This window comes from Protomyctophum parallelum (genome assembly GCF_964188405.1).
Source record: "Protomyctophum parallelum genome assembly, chromosome: 13".
Taxonomy (NCBI): Eukaryota; Metazoa; Chordata; class Actinopteri; order Myctophiformes; family Myctophidae; genus Protomyctophum; species Protomyctophum parallelum.
In genome coordinates, this window is record NC_139708.1 from 46,782,369 (window position 1) to 46,797,572 (window position 15,204).

Genomic DNA, 15,204 nt, shown 5'->3' on the forward strand with positions numbered 1-15,204 from the left:
ATAGGTTATATAGGTTACATCAAACACAATACAAGACAAGACAGTGAATGTGCATGAAGTCAGACATCGAGATAAAAATAAGCATGAGAAGGTCCAGGACAGGATCCTGTGCTTGTGGTTAATTAAATGGCCTCGTTTACTTTGCACCCCTGGCTGCCTGCTATATAAACATGGCAGGAGGTGATACTTGCCTACTACTACCCTAGATTACAACAAGACATTATCTTCATCTCTCTCAAGTCAAGTGTCCTTGAGTGAGATATCGTCCTGTTAAGTCAATATAATAAACAAGAAGAAAGACGTACGAGCTCTAATTGCGGCGCTCATACGTCAATTACAGACATTCCTGTGTGGGCCATAGAAGATATATAGAGTGCAGTGTTAGTACTCTGTACTCTGTTGAGGAACCTGACATTTCAAATTCATGAGCAGGCTGGATCGCTCACTGAATAGTCTCATTGGACAGATGACAGACCCAGGCCGTAGTTCTGTAATGTACACTTCTACCATCAGAGGACACTGGCATGAGTGCCTCGCCTAGAGTAGTATAACCTGTGGGGCTGGGTAAATGTACTGTATTTGTATTTATTTGTATTCTCGTATATGTGATGTACTGTCTTACCTTGTGGGCCACGAGCCTGTAATAAAGTTTATATATAGAGTGCACTGCCAGAGTGCCAGTACTGCAGTGTGATCTTTGTTTACTACCCCAAGGTGAGAATTAAGAGTTTTGTGTAGTGGCATTGACTTGGTGTGCGCTCACACCACACACACGCACACGCACACACACACACACACACACACACACACACACACACACACACACACACACACACACACACACACACACACACACACACACACACACACACACACACACACACACACACACACACACAATCACACACACTCTCTGCCGGCGTCACAGTCACAAATAGCTGGCAATGATTCAGGCAGCAAAGAGTGAGACCTAAATGGAGAAGAAAGACCTTCAAATCAAATGGCTAGCCTTGGAAAAACAAATCCAAGGTCATTTAACGCTGATGGCCCTGAGAGACAATGGCAATGAGGTAAAGGACAGTTTCACGGTAGATAAGACCTAGACGCTGATTTGCACAGTCATGACAAGCAGCAGTGAGTGTGCCGACAGTGTACTGTGGTCCAGCTGTACAGCGCACCAAGCACGCCAGGACAAACGCTCCACACGTCCCAAACTCTTCTCCCTTCTGGCTCCAAAACTGTGGAACGCACTTCCCATTGCAGTCAGAACGGCAGCATCACTCCCAATCTTCTGCTGTAGTCTGAAAACCCACCTTTTCAGACTCCATCACTGCCCGTAGCACTTACCCTACCCCCTTATATAGCATTTCTGTAGACTTAGATAGCATTATATATAGACTTATAGCATCTTATGTAGACAGCACTATAATTGTATGTACTGTAGTCATAGCACGTCATAGTACATATGTATAGCATAGTATAGTATGTATGTATAGTTTATATTTTTGTTCTTGCTTAATGTAAGTCGCTCTGGATTAATTGCTAAATGCCTAAATTGTAAATTGTAAGCAGATGATGGACGGGTCGGGTGCTGTTCAGTTGTTGTAATAGATATAAAATTAAACTAGAAAAAAGTGCCCCTCTGGGCACAGGTCTCCACCACCCGGCCAGGACAGGTTGTGGCCTCCTGGTGGCACTATAATAGGCTAATGTGAAAACGGGTGCCATTTCTTCTTACGCCTTTGATGGCAAAAGGGTGGGATATATTCCTCAAACTAGTAGGAAAGTCTGTGAAAGATTTCACGTAAATTGCATGCTGCGTTCATGATTTGAGGCTTTTTGTTCCAAACGGGCCAATCCTGCAAACTTTGAAAGCCAATGTTGGCCAATTAGAATGGAATATGAAATATCGGACAGATCCGTCTTGAGCACATGACTATAGAGATACTGTGAAACGATTTGTTTTGGACAGAATCTGGAGGAGTAATATCAGAGATTAGCTGTACACTACACTACTACATGTTTTGCACGGAGAGCAAAACATCACCCCATGCCGTCGGCGTCGCCTGGTGGAGTCTATGAATAAATCATTTTGAGCATTGCTGAAAAGCGTGTAATCACTTGCCCTCAACATGCGATTCCAATTTGGGGATGAATGTACCATTTTTCAAATCTACAGTATGTAAATGGATCAGAGTTAGCCTGAAGTACATTTCCATCTGTAGTGCCTGAGCAAGCTCTTAAAACTATCCATGCAAAAACACACATACTGTACAATACAATACAATGACAAATAAACATGGTACAGGCCAGGGACAATTACCGGTACACAGCAAATACAGTGGAATGTGAGAAGTGACACCAGTGACAAATGGAGCCGGTATTTACTTAAGCAATATTACACGAGAGGGTGTGGGTTAACGTGATTATTGCCACGACAGTGACGCGGTCAGGAACGAGACATAGTCGAGTTCCGCAAGCATCACTACAACAGTTACCCTTAAAACTAAGAAAATCGCTGAAAAAAAAATACTTTTTAATGACAGATGTAGGCACTACGACCACAAATGTCCCAAGAAACTAGCTAGCCTAGCCACCGAGTTTGCTAGCGCTCTGGGAAAACAGAGCGGCTGAATTCTTTGTTTTGATTAGGTGGTGAACAGTGCTGGTTTGATCCACGGCTAGAAGGCTGTTTCAACCAATCAGATTGCTTCCTCGAAACGACCTGTTGTAGAATCATGACGACAAGTTGGTTTGTTTTAAGCCACCAAGGTTGAATTTGAAGGTCTTACTCTTACTTCTGTAGGGAGACTAGACTATGGGAGGCTCTAACAGAGAAGACAGTTTTACCAAACAACACACTACAGACTGTCTAGTCTACATCATTCTGGATGGCATTTTCTGGTGTTTTTTCTGGAAAACCCTATGTTTCCATGTCAGTGGTTCTCAAACACCCCAAGATTATATGTAATTGGCCACCGACCCCCATCTGAAATTATGTTGTTCCAGGGATCCCCCCAACCCCCCAGAAGCAAAGATTTTAGTTAAAAACGTTCACTCTGAAAGAATATATATTCAAAGATTCTCGCCACATTTTCACGATGTTTCAAAAATAGCAGACCTACAAGCTCGTAGCCGCGCTATGAGCTTGTAGATCTGCTATTTTTCAATAGCTAAAGTATAACATGATGCTTAAAACACCAAAAGGGGTTCCCGAACTTCCCGCCACAAAATGGGTTAATGTTGGCAGCATCAGTGGGTTGAAGAGTGCTAAAACTAAAGCCTAATTTATACGTTTGTGTAGTATTGACTAAGACAGGCTGTCAACTTTCCCCTTCTGTTTACCCATCATGTAGGTTTGGGTTATCAGTTAAAGCCAGCTGGACCATGGATGGACAGAAACCATGGACTGGGTTATCAGCTAAAGCCAGCTCAGCTAAAGTTCATGTCTGACACTACAGCGGGTCACGGTGGTCTCTTAGTTCTCGCAGGACTTTTGGACCGTGACACTTTGATAATCGTCTCATACTAGGCTCCACACATGGTTGAAGACAGTAGAGAAGCTGCACCGTTTGAATATGTCAAAGTGTTATATGGCGACAAACTTATTAAACCCATTCTGACCCGAGATCAGATTAAAAAAATGTCTTCTACATCCTGACAGATTTCTGAAAAAGCTATGTTTCTATGTCAGTCGTTCTTCGATTTTTCAAAAATAGCAGACCTACAAGCTCGGTGGCGCTCTATGAGCTTGTAGATGTGCTATTTTTCAATAGCTAAAGCATAAGATAATGCTAACAGTAACACCAAAAGGGGTTCCCACCCCAAAATGGGTTAAGCCACGAGAGGCTAAAAGCGGGGTAATGTACTGCCAGATGCGAACTCACTTATTTTGCGTATTGTGTTTTGTTCATTTATTAAGCGAGGTAGTATATTAAAACAATTGATTTAGCGACATCATACAAGAGTGCGTTGTGCAAATAGAATACAGATAGCAGCATGGTGTTGTCTTAGCGCAGGGGTGGGCAACTGTGACGATGGAGAGGGCCACTATATTTCCACACTCACTCCCGAGGGCCACATTGCATATTACATTACTGTCGTAGCAAAAATAGCCGATCTACAAGCTCAAAACACGACGCCTTTTGAGCTTGTAGATCAGCTATTTTTTTGCTATTTTTGAATTGGAATCCTAAAAAGTAACATTTTTCATGCCAATTATAGATATGTTAACTTCATGAACTGAATACAAATACATTGGACATAAAAAAAGACAATGCCATTTTAATACTACTACTCATTAAACTACTAATTTAGACAAATATGTAATTAAAGCGGGTCATGTTTGCAACAGCTGAAATCAATAATATATCAGTATTCTGATATTAACCTGTGGGGTGCATTACGTGAAGGTGGGGGCCACATGTGGCCCCCGGGCCGCCAGTTGCCCATGTATGTCTTAGCGTTTGTAAAGCGGTCAGCAAAGTTGGACTTCCCCGTCGTTCACACACCCTCTTGTCTCCTTCCATTCATGAAATGCCATCGGCGAATACAGCTGACTTTACTACCTGTTCTGACGTACCACCCAACACCACCTGACCATAGTAACCATAGCAACCCATCGAGCTGTCTAACCTAGTAACCCGTCACCAACATGTAGTAAAACCGTCACACAGCAGGCCACAGCCTTGAACTCACTGTACAGAGCAAGACCACACAGAAACACACCAAGGTCCTCTTCCATCAATCATTAATGGCATTTAGTACCGTCTGTCAACAAGGCTCAGAATATAGAGTATATAATCATTAATTTAGCAATTAACCCATTCTGGGCAGGAACCCCTTTTGGTGTATTATGTTATGCTTTAGCTATTGAGAAATAGCGTGGCACTCGGTGCCGCGCTATGAGCTTGTAGGTCTGCTATTTTTGAAAAATCGTGAAAATGTGCCTCAAATCTTTGAATATATATTTTTTCAGAGCGAACGTTTTTAACTAAAATCTTTGCTTCATGGGGGGGTCCCTGCCTGGAACTAGATATTTTCAGATGGGGGTCAGCGGCCAAATAATATATTTCTGGGTGTCCTCGACATGAAAAAGGTTGAGAATCACCGATATAGAAACATGAGGTTTATCAGAAAACTGTCGATTGATTTAGAAGACATTTTGTAGAATCAGTTATCAGGTCGAAACGGGTTAATTTAGCAATTAATGCCCGGGTAACATAACATCACAGCACAGAGTGAGACATTGATAAATTATGGACCCAGCTGTCATAATTGAATATAGTGCAGTTAAGAGCAGGACAAAACAATAGATTTGCTTGACCTACAACTGAGATAAATTACATTTCTGACAGAATGTGCACACAGTAGTACTTTGAGATAAGCTCAGACTACATCGATTTTCTGATTGAGTGCTACTGCAAGCGGTTGATGATGAATCCACATGCATGCACTGCAAATGCACATGGCGCATGTGCATAGTGTACACTAGTGTACAGTATTCCTCCATGGGGGGGGTAGGCTGTTCATAGGAGACGGAACAAAGGCCCCAGATCCCTAGACAAGCCTCACACAAAGAGATAAAACCGTCATTGGGGGACAGTTTCCTAGGCTGCTCAGATGCAAAGAAAATAGGTTATGCAACCAACCGGAGGCTCGACTGCAAGGGGGGGGGGGAACTATGGGGGATGGTAGAATGTTACTGGGTGAATTTAGGGTTAAAGACAACAAACTCCTGCACACTTGCCAAAATGTTGCTCTTTATTGGGTCGACGTTTTTGTCGATTAGACCTTCATCAGGACAGACAGTGACAGCGTGCAGGACCCTTTCTTTGTTTTTCAAAGATGCCCTTTTTAAGTATGCTATATTGCCCTACGCACCTGTCACTAGCCTTCTGAGGTGTGCTATATTGCCCTACGCACCTGTCACTAGCCTTCTGACGTGTGCATCGGCCTTTTGCTAAAAAGTGTGGGCTAACAGCCTTAATGTTTTATCTTGTGGGGTTTCTTCTCGTTGAAGTAGTTAAAACAAAAAGATTCCGAAATTGATTGAAACACCAAGCATAGCAAGGCACGCCATTTAGGTCACTTACAGTAGGTTCATGTTAAAATGTAGCGATGGGTTTCAGATTGGCTATTTATGAGAATGACATGAGAGCAATTTTCCAGCAGTCAATGAATGGACCCTGGCTGCTTCTTGACCTTTTAGCGGAAATGTTAATTCATTTCACTAATAGACTGAGGCTAAACGGACAATAATAAGTTACAAGCTTCCTGCAGACAGTGCAGTTGCTCAGTGAATTACTGAATTCCTCAGTCAATGCCTCACTGTACAGTCAGAACATCTTATGTTAGTTCAGTAAGTCCAGATGGCAGACAATGCTGGTAGTTTGAGCCAAGTTTGTCCATTTGATCAAACTTTGGCAGTAAATGTTTGGATTTGACTGGAAGATTATTTGAGCTATAAACCACAGTTACCACACTCACACACTGCTCTTGATTCTGGTTAGATTTATAGCATTTAGAGCCGATAAATGGCATAATTTAAGTGCAAACAGTGCAACCATTAAAGCAACCGAGCTGGCATGGTTGTAATAAGCTTCTGAATCCATCAGCCATTGTGGGGAGGGGATGAGAATACTAGTTTCCTGTCCTATGTAGCCACATTTATCCCACATTGTATGACACCACGTACACTATAGCACATCAGGCTGACCTGGTGACTTCGCATTCAGTAACAAATTCCAGTCTAATTGAAATCTGGTGACTCTGCGCTGGATGACCTCCTGCACCTAAAGCCCCAGCCTTTCAGTGTTTGCCAAAGAGCAGAACTTGTTTTGATAAAGACAGTGATGCTATCTGTTCACCGAGTCTGTCTGTATGCCTGTACGCTAGCCTTGGTTCACAGCATAGTAATAGAAAACCAGTTTGTCAAAAAGAGACCCCACCAAAAGGTTTTGCAGTTTAAAAACCTTGTTTGAATTAAGATATACCAGACTTTAAATGTATACAGGAAGAATATGAATAAATAAATTCCGGTCTGCATGTCCCTATTGGCATTCAATAAGGAACAATATATAAATTACGAGCATATGATGTGTCACATTCTGACGTGTTCCTGTGTGTCCACACACACCTAACTGTGAATGATGATGCACCCAAACACACTCATGGAAAGAATTTAAGAAATTACATCAATGGTTTTATTCATGGCCATGTTAGTTGAATTCATGTTACTGTGGCCAGACCACAGCCTAGAAACGTGCAACAGTGCGCTGCCAAATTGACTGGAAGTGGAAGGCTACAATTATGACTAACAGGTAGACCTAGAATGCCTGTGATCATTCAATTATACTTCGTAAATGTTCATGTATCAGAGGCATAGAACGGTCCAACTTACTTTATGGTCGGGTTCCATATTGGCGGCCTAAATGTGATAAATGCTCCGTTTGTACTCACCCATTAAATAATTCCAAAGACGTGGAGTGAAATATGGTCCTCTAGTTTTATATCCATGTGAAAGTTCTGGCACAAAACGTGTATTTAGTCGATTATCTCCACTTTTTCAAGAGATGCACACGGACATCTTTCTCTCCGGGCGAGGGGGGGCCAGAATGATTGATGAACTGATTTTACAAATACGTCCTGTTTACCGCAGACGTCATCACCAATTGACCAGGGAAACACAAAAGTTTTCAGTCACACAATTGGCAGGTGGTGTGATTAATTACCCAGCACCTATCGCAAAGCACCTGCCAATTGTGTGACTGCAAACTTTTGTGTTTCCCTGGTCAATTGGTGATGACGTTTGCGGCAAACAGGACTATTTGTAAAATCAGTTCATCGATTGTTCCGGCCCCCCCCCCCGCCCGGAGAGAAAGATGTCCGTGTGCATCTCTTGAACAAAAAAAAAAGTTGAGATAATTGACTAAATACACGTTTTGTGCCAGAACTTTCACATGGATATAAAACTAGAGGACCATATTTCACTCCACGTCTTTGGAATTATTTAATGGGTGAGTACAAACTGAGCATTTATCACATTTAGGCCGCACATGTTAAAGTTCTACCACAAATCAAGGAGGGTGTACTATGGCTCTTGTATGTGAAATACTGTACATACTGTATGTAACAACAAGAGCCGTTCTAGGGCTAGACTAACAGGCTACTTGCAGATATAGGCTACAATAGTAATTTAACATTGTTTTGATTGAAACTTTTGTTAATGTTGATTAAATGTTTTAAGGTAGGACCCCCCCCCCCCCCCACACACACACACACCTGCATGAGCAAAAACATACAGGTAAACAGTAAACACACGCATTTTGTGTGCGTGCGTGTGTTACAAAAGGGACATGATAGTGTGCTAAACTAATATTATTGCATTTATTTGTTGCTACTTATTTAATTGTTGCTACAATGTGATGTCAAGCCAATGAGACACATGGAAATAGGTTTACTCATGTACCAGCCAGCAGCATAATGTAAATAATAATAAAGGGCATTCTTGAATCCTGAAATTAGGACTGTCAAAACTGACATAAAGAAATTAAAGAACTATATACTACTGTATGCGTTGGATATGGACTCCTTTTGGACAGTGAGTGGACACATGAGCATTGAGCATCACTCCTTCATGGACGCAACCAGAGCCGCCAGACTGAGCGGAAATAGGCCATCACATTGATTGATTGATTGAAATATGTATTAACAGTTTGCAGAATTACAGTACATTTCAAGCACAAACTCAATACAAAGACTGTTAACTGGGAGTGGACGACCCAATAAAGCATTACACTTGTTTACAAGAGGGTCCACCTTGTTCAATTCATCAAAACACACACAAACTTTAGAAGCGACACATTCTCTTCATCACCAACCATCACATAGAAACGCACTTGAGATTTTCATCATTCATCAACTGAACGTGACATGATCGCAGCACACATTTAAACTCACCGTCGATGTCCCCCAAGGTAAACTCGTCCCCTAATTCCGCTAAAGTAGGATCCATGTTTTCCATGGTTGACATATATTCCCCACTGTCCATCTTCTGGGTTCAGAACCTGATCTGATCGCCTCCCCTGGCTGTCTGTCACCTCACCGGGGGAGGGTTTACACTTTACAGACGAGACGGGAAACGAGATATATCCGCTCCGCACCGTTGTGTGTGACTGCTAACAACGCCAACGCTTGAATTATCGCATCCGAGTGTATCTAAATGTCCCCAGAAGCCGGACAATGCATCGCCGACCGCCTCAAAAGAGGCAGATACCCATTGAAAATAAACTCATTTACAAACGCCGATGTGTGATTAAGACCGTGGCCATCTTGTTTTGGGTCCGTTACGTCATTCACAAACAGACTCTGTGGGAGCGCCAGGGCGCGCTCGGATTGGCCCAGACGCGGTTGTTGTTTGCCGTGAGACCAGTGACCGTCGTCCAATGGGAACGCCGCGTTCGCCGTGGTGTGATAGTACGTCAACGATCAGAAGCTTTGGTGTCATTTGAACAAACCGCGCCCCCTATCTTCGTGAAAAGAGTGCGGCGCACGCATGGTGCACGTGACGTGCCGGTGGGTGGGTGGTGGGTGACCCGTGGGTGGGTGCCAGACAGTAATGTAATGATGACCAGGTCATAATTACTGTCATGCATTATTCATTCCTTCTCAGTTTGCTCCTTATCTAGGCCACTAAGGCCAGTGGAGTGGTTCCCAAACGTATTCGTGTCAAGGACCCCCAAATCAACATTCATAAGGCCACGGACCCCCCCCATTTGAAAACACATGCCAGTGTGTGATAAGGGAGGATTTTTACGCCTCTAGCAGTGATTCCGAAACATATTAATTTCATGGACCCCCCAGTTTCACACGCATTATGCTATGGACCCCCCGGTTTAATGGCATTTATATCTCTGGGACCCCAATTTATATTGTAATACCACTGTTAATTTAACCCTGAGTGTACAAATGGACCCATTAGGGTCCTAACTATAATTTAGCTAGGGACCCCCTGGAACTCCCTCAAGTACCCCCAGGGGTCCCCGGACCCCACTTTGGGAACCCACATGTGTGGTTCTCAAAGTGTGGTCTGAGATGAGAACCACACTTTGGGGACCCCGTGGGGTGGGAGTCCCTCCCAGGGGTCCCCAAAATAAATTAATTGTTAAAATTAAGAACCAAATGGACCCTTAATTCATAGGGCCGATTCATACTCCTATTTTAGAGCCGAATAAAAGTCGGTTCGGCGCTGTAGAGCCTACAATTTGACGTCATTTGAGGTTCGGCTGGGGGGGGGGGGTCCTAAAGTCGGCTCTTCGGTGCTACTAAAAATTTCTGACGAGCCGAAATCATTTCGGCACTACAGCACCGAAGCAGCGGTAAAATAGCAGTATGAATCGGCCCTTATACAGGTCTAACTCCATGGGTGTATACTATAGACTGAATTGCAATAGCAATGTAATAACCAGCAGATACAATATATTACAACGATATTATGTATGTAGTATAATAAATAAAAAAACATTAGTACATTAATAGTATCAGCAGACCAACTGAGATTGATTGATATAAAGAAATACAGAAATGCTAATAATTGTGCATCTTCATATTTATTATTATTTTTACATTTCATTCATTCGAGTCTAAAAGAGACAAGAGAGAGAGAGACTATTTTGAAGGAAGACACATTGTGAATAATCAATAATGAACACAGGCAGAGAATATCTAAATCAAAACTCAATATTGTTTCATTATTACTAATGCTAATAATAAATGAACACCACATGAAACAAAGTAAAATAAATGAAGGCTTGGTTTTCAATTCACTTCATGAAGAATAATTAGAAGTGAACACCTCAAACATCTACAGGAAAAATAAGTGCTTATATAATCTACTGCTTATAAATGTGTGGAGGACATTTATTTATTAAAGTTAATACTTAACTCAAAATGTCAACTACAGTTGATCAATAACAGGATGTCAACGGGTCATGGAAGCCATTCATGTCCCTTTATATCTTATCATCATACAGTAGGTCATCTCATTCCGGCCATTCATCATTTTCATCCTCACCTTCGTCTTCAACAGTTTGTGTTACGCAAGGTTTGTGTTTACGTGAACTTGAACACTCAAAAATGTCCATTCATTGGTCAATGGCATTTAATGTTTGTATAGGACAAAGTTTGTGTTTACACATACACCAAAAGCTGGACATAGGAGGGGCTATCAGCCGTCAAAAATTGTTGAAAAAAAGTGTTCAATACAAATACTGTGTTTTATCGGCCCTCAAAAATGTGTTCAATACAAATAGGCCTACTGTCTTTTAGTCAGACGAAGGACAGAAGTGAAGCCTTGGTGAAATTCAGAGGATCCCAAGTTAATTCAGATGGAGATGAGTTGGACCAATGCAATGCAAATCAATCTTAAAACATACAAAACCACAGGCACACACTTTGCCTCACTCTAACCGAGATAAACAATAAACCCACCCTTAAATAAAAATGGCAGCTCAATCCTCGGGGGTTCATTTTATACTTTTTTTCAATTACCTTTCATTTCTGACCCAGTACTGTCTTTGTTCCAGTAGATCTCATAAGACCTCTTCTCTGAACAGTTGTCTACACGTGTGCCTGTGCCGCTTCTGACCTTCTCCTTCACTACCTTCACCACCAGGCCCCCGGCCAGGGCGATGCCAGCTGCAGCTTTGCCTATCTCAGCCACCGCGGTCAGGATGCGTGCCGTGGCCCCCACGGTGGTGCCCCAGGTATCAGACACGACCACACGGTCTACCGCCGCCGAGCTGGGCCCCACAGCCCCGCATACAGCCCCTGCAGCAGCGGAGGCACTCACAGCCATTCCATCTGCTAAGGCTGAGCCAGCCCCGGTGGACTGAACAAACCCACTGCTAGCGGTGACGTTGCCTGCAGTGACCACTGACGCTACACCGCTCTGAGCTACAGTAGCATTGGCTACACCGGCAGACCCTATCGCCGCGGTGGTCTCCGCTCCGGTCAGGGCTGTCGTGCTGAGAGCTGCTCCCTCCAGAGCTGCCCCGAGTGCGGCCCCAGCCCCCATGGCGCCCCCTACCCCGGCTGCCACTCCGACAGCGGTGGCTCCAATGAGGCTAACCTGTTCTAAGGTGTCTAGAGCTCCGGCCCTGGGACTGGCGGCTTCCGCCCCAGCCAGGGCACCCATAGAACCCCCCAGGACGCCGCCGGTTGCTGCCCCGAGAGCGACGGCGGTTTTTCCCGAAGCTGCGGCCACTATAGCTCCCACAGCTTTCCCGACACCCGTGCCCCCGGCTACAGACATCCCCGCGAGCTGACTGGCAGCGAATCCGACGGTGTTACCCATGACAGCTGCCCCAGCTGCTGCCGCCAGAGGGGTCAATGCTCCAAACGCTGCCCCTACTGCTATACCCGTAGCTCCAGCAGCCACTAGGATCTTGACTCTCGCCAGGACCTTGGCAGAGAGGGCGGCCTCCCTCCTGAACTGACTGAATGACGAGTGTCGCCTAGAAACGGCCCCATTATCACTAGCCCTCCTCCTGTCTCTGAAGCAATTCCTCCATCTGTCCCTCAGGAAGCCGAAGGCGCTGCCGCTTTCCTCCTCCGTCCATCTCTCCACTCTGAATTCGTCCTCCCTCGGTCCTCCCTCCGAGCCCCCCCTCCTCCTGAGTCCCCCTGACTCTCCTTCACCTCTCCCTGCTCCGTCTGCCTTCCGATCCCACTCCAAGTCACACTTCCTTCGTTTGGCACGTTTCACCTGCTCCTCCATGTTGCTTCCCCCCTCTTCCCCTCCCTCCGCCTGTCCTCTCTCCCTCATCAAGCACTCCTGCTCCTCCCTTATGGCTGCCTCCGCCTCCAGGAACATTGCATTGGTATAAAACCCTCCTCTGTTCCCTTCCACCATGGTCTCCACCTTACCCAGCAGCTGTCTGACCTGCCGCGTGTCACCGGGATCTCTGTTGTTTAGGACGTGGAACCTGCCGCCGCACCTTTCAATCAAAGCCTTAAGCGCAACAGGTGCCGTGTTACCCAGGTACGCATCGATCCCCCCCTCCTCCAGGTCGTCCCCTCGGGTGAACAGAATCACGGTGTGGTCGCGGACCGCGGCCTCCCCGAATATCTGGGCCATCTGGTCGACGGCTCTGCTCTCGTCCTCCGTGTAGCGCCCCAACGGGACGACCAGCAGGAACGCGTGCGGGCCGGGGGCCGAGAGAGTCACACATTTGGCTATCTCGCCGTGGGTCTGCTCCGCGTCGAGGTGCGTGTCTCCGAAGCCAGGCATGTCGACCACAAGGACTCTCATTGGTCTTCGTCTGAAGGCCAGGCCATTATCCGCACCATACACTTCCTCCGTGACAGTGAGGTCGGCGCTGCCCTGCTCACAGACCTGGGTGACGGAGCTGGCACTGAGCTGAGACAGGAAGTGCTTTCGGCCCAGGATGGTGTTTCCCGACGCACTTTTACCAGAGCCCGTCTTTCCAATCAGCACCAGTCTGAGTTCTTTCCATCTGGACTCGGTGCCCTCCTCCTCCTCAAATTCACCTGCAGGCTCTTTCGTCTCTCCTTCACCCCCTGCTGGATAAAGGGATAAATAAAAATATTCAAAAGAGACTCGACTTGAAACACGTTCCATCCCATCAAAATGTATTTTCTTCAATATCATCAAGATAATAATGCAAAAGATAATATTAAAATAATGTCATTATCATCGTGATGTCATGGCATGACGTCAAAATGACATCATGGCAATTTGTCTTCTCTTAAGTTCTCTGATATATATATATATATATATATATATATATATATGATCCATAAGGTGCTTGCTAGCGAGGCCACCACGATACACTTGAAATGAAAAAACAGACATATTTCCAAATTGCAATATTAAAAATATAACATTTCCATAACCTATTATGCTTAACGATTAAAATGTCATGAACCTTCCTTCCTTCACCATTACATAACCCGGCCACGACTAAAATCATATAATTCTGACGAGAAGTAAATCAAGAAATCAAATCAAGAAATCAAAGGGCACGATCGGTACTTATAGCCATAATTTCATAAGCCATATGGCCTTGTAATCAGATTAAACTAAATGACCAACTGTCACTGCGTGGCAGTGTTGTTTATATGCTGGTGTTGATAGCTAACGAATGTTAGCAAGCTAAGCTAACCCCTGTCAACAGTGCCGTTTGATCTGAAGAAACAAGACTATAAATAACCTTACCCCGCCGTGTGCTATTATTAGACATGTCTCCGGTTGAACGTAAACGTGGTCGTTGTTCTACATTCAACCATTCGTTTTCGTCGTGCTAAAACTAAGTCGTGTTGATGTTCAGCTAAAGTACAGAGCTTTCTGGCACTCTCTCACACACACGCACCAAAACATTGGACTTGGGGGAAATGTTGTCAAGTCTACGTGTGCCCTCTGTTGGTTGATCTGTTACAATGACCTAGCCATGGTTTGACATTTATGACAGTCGTCATGTTTCAGGGCTAACAATGAACACACATTTTGTACATTATAAATATAATTTAAAGTCGCTTTATTTCAAGTTTGATAAAATGGTCATTGTAGGCTTGATCATTAACTTTGCAGCAATGGTATTCTCTCTGAATATACATATATTTAACTTATAATATAACAGTCATGTTACTATCTCAAAATTAATATCAATATCCAATCGTCTCAATTCAATCATTCAAAATCAAATCCATTAAAATGTTATTTCCAGCGATTTATAAAATAAAACCAAAAATATTCAATCTATTATAGTGTTAAACAGGCCGCTGAGCTGAATGATTGATCACATTTTGTCTGGTCACAGCTCTTTTTCACAAGGTCAAAGCAGTCTGATAAACGGGCGTAACGGTGAGGTGATACAACAGGCGAAAAACTGCCATCGATGGCTTGTCGGTTTGTCGGACAGGTCCATTAAGGGTTGTGGGCAAAGAAACATGGAAACACATGGGGGACAGATCAGTCATTCCAAAATAGACATGACAAATTAACTTACATAAATATCTATACACCTTCAAAACACACACAGTCAAACATGAAACTGCGTTCATAAAGCAAAAAGTATCCATTCATAAATGATTCAATAATCCCCCAAACAAATCTACACTAAAAGTAAACAAGGATTGACAATTTAAAAAAAGCAATTGCACAAATTCAAGTTCAACATATTC

At 44.0% G+C, this 15,204-nt stretch overlaps 3 protein-coding genes across 7 annotated transcripts in view; 1 reads left to right on the forward strand and 2 right to left on the reverse strand.

The window, feature by feature from the left end:
• Positions 1-9,330, reverse strand: part of srebf2 (sterol regulatory element binding transcription factor 2) — a 41,759-nt gene extending 32,429 nt beyond the window's left edge. For all 4 annotated transcript variants that reach the window (XM_083780786.1, XM_083780785.1, XM_083780788.1 and 1 more), the window contains exon 1: positions 8,962-9,330. In XM_083780786.1, the coding sequence (XP_083636912.1) occupies positions 8,962-9,052 (91 nt within the window). In that variant the 5' untranslated portion in view covers positions 9,053-9,330. The remainder of the gene's footprint in view (positions 1-8,961) is intronic.
• Positions 1-15,204, forward strand: part of LOC310869848 (histone H1-like) — a gene marked incomplete at both ends in the record, with an annotated part of 720,118 nt that overhangs the window by 175,399 nt on the left and 529,515 nt on the right. The window lies entirely within an intron of this gene.
• On the reverse strand, positions 10,592-14,393 carry LOC310869836 (uncharacterized protein). 2 transcript variants are annotated; one of them, XM_083780790.1, is made up of 2 exons: positions 14,240-14,393; positions 10,592-13,581 (listed from the first exon to the last, which is right to left on the reverse strand). In XM_083780790.1, exons 1-2 carry the CDS (start codon positions 14,262-14,264, stop codon positions 11,543-11,545), a joined length of 2,064 nt encoding a protein of 687 aa, XP_083636916.1. In that variant the 5' UTR covers positions 14,265-14,393; the 3' UTR covers positions 10,592-11,542. The 2 variants fall into 2 exon arrangements, with proteins under 2 accessions (XP_083636916.1, XP_083636915.1); XM_083780789.1 differs by having other exon boundaries at positions 10,592-13,584.